This window comes from Phalaenopsis equestris, unplaced genomic scaffold (assembly GCF_001263595.1).
Source record: "Phalaenopsis equestris unplaced genomic scaffold, ASM126359v1 Scaffold000317, whole genome shotgun sequence".
NCBI classification, from domain to species: domain Eukaryota; kingdom Viridiplantae; phylum Streptophyta; class Magnoliopsida; order Asparagales; family Orchidaceae; genus Phalaenopsis; species Phalaenopsis equestris.
The window spans coordinates 363,280-369,414 of record NW_018164759.1 but is presented as its reverse complement, the minus strand read 5'-3'; the positions used below and the strand labels follow the sequence as shown (position 1 = coordinate 369,414).

General features: G+C 35.3%; 1 protein-coding gene across 1 annotated transcript; it reads left to right on the top strand.

The window, feature by feature from the left end:
* The first annotated feature begins 1,562 nt into the window (after positions 1–1,562).
* On the top strand, positions 1,563–5,412 carry LOC110025629 (ferritin-4, chloroplastic-like). The gene is made up of 7 exons (XM_020726208.1): positions 1,563–1,933; positions 3,943–4,026; positions 4,127–4,187; positions 4,254–4,341; positions 4,694–4,755; positions 4,841–4,906; positions 5,132–5,412. The coding sequence occupies exons 1-7, from the start codon at positions 1,623–1,625 to the stop codon at positions 5,249–5,251; spliced, it is 792 nt and encodes a 263-aa protein (XP_020581867.1). The 5' UTR covers positions 1,563–1,622; the 3' UTR covers positions 5,252–5,412.
* Positions 5,413–6,135: the final 723 nt, after the last annotated feature.

Below are 6,135 nucleotides of genomic sequence, written 5' to 3'. Positions count from 1 at the left end.
TATTCCAACTAATTTAACTTATCTATTAATTGATCTTTCTTGATTTCAATTTGGTTAATGCAATTTGTCAGGCAAGTAGAGAGAACAAAAGGGGAAAATAGAGAAATAGAAACCATCAAAGCATCAACAAGTAAACCGATAGGGTTATAAAACCAGAGCCATCACACCATCAAACCACCCAAATCGAAAAAAAATGACAAAAAAAATCCTTCAAACTACCATCACATATAACAAAGGAGATGGAGAGATACTTATAAAGATAAGCAGCGAGAGTCAGTGACACTGAAAACGAACAGAGGTGAGAAGTTAGCTAGGTTTTTGCCCTAAATACACAGATTAGGATTGAGAATGGAAAGAGTATGAGGGATATTTGTGGGGACATAGAGAGAAATTTCAGATATTGAAGAGAGACAACAATGATTTTTTGAAGTCAAAATGGAGCTCAAATCATAAAACACAACCTTCCCCCATCGTTTCAGTTTTTGTTGATATGTAACTGCATGCCACCAAAACACGCATGATAAGCATGCTCCCAAACACGCATGATAAGCATGCTCCCAAATACGCCATTCAACATTATAGTGATGAGAATCGACAAAAACAACTCCCCAAAAGAACCCCAAGTTTCCACTGGAACTCCTGGATTATGCTGGAGCAGTTATTTGTGGTCTACACTTATATTTTTGCTGTTGAATTAAAAAGAATTTGTTGTTTTCGGTATGGTTTTAGAAGTTGTTGATTTGGATTGTTTTAGTTTCCATCTTTGTGTTGTTGTTAGATATCTTGTCATTTCATCCTTCATCGCTTGTCTCAGATGTTGAGTGTTATTGGTTCGATTATTTTTTTTTTGTTGCAATTGTTTCTTTTTTTTGTATCATCTTAAATGTTGTTCTTGGTATCTTTTTAGGTGTTATATTTTAATAGTTTGTGCCGAGTTGCAAGTATTTAGAGTTTTTATTGTACTCAATTTTTTTCTTAAAAAAAAGTCGGACGCTTTGCTCCTTTAAGAAAAGAAATAAATAAATGATAAATAAAAATAAAAAAAATTAAATAAATCCTTGTGCCCGCACTGAATATGAGAAGATTTCGGGACAGTAAATGAGTGCACTTTCCGGAACGGCCAAAGTATGCCACGTCAGACATTTAATTTATAATTTAATAAAATTGAAACATTTTAGGAGTCTTCCAGATTGGATAAATTCTGAGAAACTTCATCACATGGATTTTATTACAGATCCACTGAGACCGTGAAGCTTTTCAAAGAATCGGACAAATATTTTGCAGGAAGATTTGACTCAAATCTTAAGACTGATCCAATGGTGTTTCATAATTTGTTTCAACAATCTTGTAACCCAATCCTTATCGGATCTTCTTATTCTTCTCTGGCAGATATTCTCTCGCCTGATACCGCTTTGTGGCCGAGGACCACGAGCCCTCCACGCGCTCGTTCAGTTAATCAATCTGCACCCTACACGTTTCTTTAATCGAAACCGTACACTTTATCTAAAACCCTAGCCCCTTCCCCCCTGCCAGCTCTATATCAACCTCCGCTTTGCCGCTAATCCAGCTCACTCATTCCATCTTCATCTTTCCATTTTCCGGTTTCCTATCTTATCGTGAAGATGCTTCTCCGTGCTTCCTCCACTCTCTCCCTCATGTCTTCCTCATCCGAGGGGTACCCTCGGGCAGCTTTTCTCTGCCGGTGGAAGCTGCCGACGGCCGGCTTTCTGAGGGTTCCCCAGATTGGGAGGTTAGCGGTAGGATCGATGGCTGCGATCGGACCTGATAGCGGCAAGGCGTTGACCGGCGTGTTCTTTGAACCCTTTGAGGAGGTAAAGCAGGAACTCGCACTTGTGACCTCTTCGCCTGGGAAATCGCTCGCACGACAGAATTACGTTGACGAATGCGAGGCTGCGATTAATGAGCAGATCAAGTGAGATATTCATAAGTCCTTTCATCCATTTCCTGAAGCTTTTGTTTGTGTTCTATTTTTCTTTTAGATAACCTGTTTGATTATTCATGGTGGCTATTTACTTATTTCAAGTTTCATCCCACATCGTTTCTTTTTCATTTAATATGATAGTATTCTTTTGTCTGAACCAGATTTCTCATGGTTTAGATTTCTTCAGTTGTCAGTGATGGATCTTTGAAGGCTTATCTATAGTCTATCGATTTGTCACATTTTTTCCCCCCTAGGATACTCTGTTTTCAAGTTCTTTTGTTATTGATGGAATGTTCTACTGCTTTTAAAAAAACGCGCTTATTGTTTATTTATATGTTTTTTCTTGGGCAGAGAGGGGTCTATATATATATATATATCTATGATTGGTTACTATTATAGTTGAAATATTTGCAGTTATAGGATTACCAGATGATTGTTTCTCACCTTAGGTTTAGCGTTTTGGTAGACATGAATTTGAATCTTGCTATTTGAATAAATTTTAATTTTCTTCGACTTCCAACTTGATCTTTGAGATAAATTGTTTGCATACACAAAAATGGTTTATAAGTGATAAAATTTGTTCTACTTTCTGTCAGAGTTATTTCTTGAAGATCTTAAAAACTAGTGTCTTAGTGTTCTGCCTTTTTGACATTCATTTTAGAATAATTTTCAATATGAATTTATATTTGTCTATAAAATTATTGTATGTGTTGAATCCCATAAAAACCTGTGAAATCGCACTATATAGACAATAGAACTCTGAGATAGAGAAAATGTGGAGAGAGAGAGAGATGGAGAGAGAGAGATGCTTTTGACTTTTATTGCTCAAGAAGAAATAAGTGTTAGGAAAACAATTACAGACAACTTGTAGCTAGGTTTAATAGCTCTGCTTGCATAATCTAAGTCCCACCTTGCCCTGCTATTGATATATTTGGATTGAATTGATTATGTTACATAAATTGTTACATGAAAGAAAAGACAAAAATATACTATAAGGGTCTAGCGCCTTGTAGTCTGGTAGAACACAGGGCAACAAATATTTTCTAAACTCTCCTAAAGAGAAAAATACTAAAGGACATAGAGAGGGAGAGAGCTTTAGAAAGAAAAGTTCTCGGAATTTATTGCTCAAATGAAGCAAGCACATGGAAAGTGTAGATAGGCTTCAAAATAACTTTGATTGCATAAATGGATTCCCACCTTGATCCCTTATTTGTATGTTTGGATTGATACTAATTATATTACATAAATAGCTATACAGAAGAAAAAGATAAAAATATTATAATGGCCCAGCACAGGAACTGAATTTAGGTTTCCAATCCGACAGAGTAAGTGAACTTTCACTTCAAAGTAATTTTGCCTGAGCTGATGAGTTGTCGAGTTGCGTGAGTTGTTAAATTAACTAGTTAATTTTTTGAGCTGACTAGTTATTTCACCTGGTTGGCTGAGCTAAACTTTAGGTTAACCTGACTACATTAATCATTTACTTGGATTTTCATTCTCTATCATAATTTTTTTATAAATTAGGACCAAACGAGAGCTTTGCGAATTCTGAAGATCCAATGAGCCTTTTATTTTTGGGGATTTATTTTCATGATTCAGGTAAACTTGCATAAAATATTAACAGAGTATTTGCATAGACTATCGATAGGTAATCAAACTGATATTTGTAAGATTGATAAAGCCTAATATTGTATGCTAATAATTGTTAGCAATTATTTGATATATATATAAGTTCATATTTGTAGAATGTACCTCAAAAAATTTTCAAATTTTTAGGATTTTATTGTGATGAATGCAGTTGTCGATGTAATTAATTGTGGAATTATTGTATCAAAAAACAATGGTTATTAGCGCTATATTTTTTAAAAATAAAACAGAACAACAAAATTTCTTTTTGACTATTCTCAGCACAAAAACTTTTGAAAAACAAACTGAAATATAACCAAGTTCTACCCTCAATCTTCCTTGTATCTGAAGCATGGTTTTTCTATAATTTCCAGCATCGAATACAATGTTTCCTATGTCTATCATGCCATGTTCGCCTACTTTGACCGGGACAATGTTGCGCTTAGAGGCCTGGCCAAGTAAGCCTAAGAGCTCACAAATCCTTCTTCCTCCTCTTTTATTCTCCCTATTTCTTCTTCCAATTTGGTTTTAGTCTGCTCTTGAATATTTGTTTCTTAGGTTCTTTAATGAATCAAGTGAAGAGGAAAGAGACCATGCTGAAAAATTGATGAAGTATCAGGTAATTTTTGAACCTCTTATTCTCCCATCATTAACGAAGCAAGTTTGGCTTATGTGTTTGTTACAGAACAAGCGTGGAGGAAGAGTGAAGCTCCAGTCAATTCTAATGCCCTTAACTGAATTTCACCATGAGGAAAAAGGCGACGCTCTATACGGTAATATTTACTTTTTATAATGTTAAGCTTGTATTTTTTTAAAAATATCCTTCATTAATATGTTTATGTTGTATGAGAAACAAAGCAAAACAAGTTAAATCTCCTTGCTCATCAAATTTATGGTTAAATATTTTTTATTTATTATATTTGTTTATATTTTATTATATAATGACAATACTTTTTGAAGGACATCTCATTAACGTTTTTGGTGATTAGCCATTCCATCAATATCAAACTTTGGGTATTATATATGTAAATGCATAATAATTGTGTGGTATCTATCTAAATTTCCTTTTTAGCTAAATAATCTTTTACTAATATGAAGTTAATCTTCTTATCTGCCTTTCTGTAGCAATGGAGCTGGCCTTGTCTCTTGAGAGGCTCGTTAATGAGAAACTTCTTAATTTACACAGTGTGAGGATCCTTTTTAATATATCATTAATGATAGTCTAAAGTCAGAGTATTACATAGTGATCTGTTGATTCTTATGGATAAACAGGTGGCAGCACGTTCCAATGATCCTCAGATGACAGAGTTCATTGAAAGCCATTTCCTTGGAGAACAGGTGAATATTAATTTACCAGACGCTATATTAGTATGTTTATATTTACTTATTTAGAACTTGCTGAAATTATTTACCAGACGCTAAGAAGTAAAAACTTGCGATAATTTTGCATTAGGAGTGAATGCATTCTTTAAATCTCTGTTTCTGGTTGTGTTAACTAGACTTTGTTTGTAATATTTCTGCTGTAAAATACTTATAAACATACTAATATATTTGTTTGATCAGGTTGAGGCCATAAAGAAGATATCTGAATATGTTGCTCAGCTGAGGAGACTTGGCAAGGGGCATGGAGTCTGGCATTTTGATAACATGTTGCTGCATGAAAGAGAGAATGGTGCTGCTTGATGAGAGTTGGGGGAGAAGTAGTTCTATGTTCTCTGATGTTAATAGGCAAATTGCAATGTCATGTTACTGTCTAGAAGTTTTTGCGTGATGGGAAGTAGATGATTATATTTGAATATGGGGAAGGTTTATGATTTTCAGTTCGAAGGAAATTTCCAGAATGATTGCTAGCACACCTGCACTAGTTCATATATACATATGCACATAGACACATATACACACTGATATATATATATATATATTGCAAAGGATTGACGGGAGGCTATGATATGAGCTCCTAGCAACCCTCGTGTGCATAAATACTCGATCCCGCATTGCAAGGTAGATGCATTCAGGCGGGATCGAATCCATGACCCTAGCGGAATTACGTTAGGTTGCATTGCCAAAGAGTCAAGATGAGCAAGAGTCGCGCGCATATATATACATGATGTGCATAATAATTTGAGTACCACACCCTACATTTGAGGGGATTTAAATCCCAGTTCATAGGGGGCCTACAGCTAACAAGCAAATGCTCGACCAACTAATCAGAGTACGCGGCGTGTGCGCTCGCTTAATTTTTAAAAGAAATGGTCAACACACAAATAAATAAATGTGTGTGTGTGTGTGTGTGTGTGTGTGTGTGTGTGTGTGTGTGTGTGTGTGTGTGTGTGTGTGTGTGTGTGTGTGTGTGTGTGTGTGTGTGTGTGTGTGTGTGTGTGTGTGTGTGTGTGTTATTTGCATATCATTACATTCATTAAATTTTATCTTGGAAAGATAAGGGTGGCAATAAAAGTGCTTTATTTGTTGGCTGAAACTAGATCACCTTATTGAGCGCTATTTACGTATAGAGTACGCATGCAGTTCTACGTGCGTACTCCCCAAAATAACATTTCAATAGCTCAGTT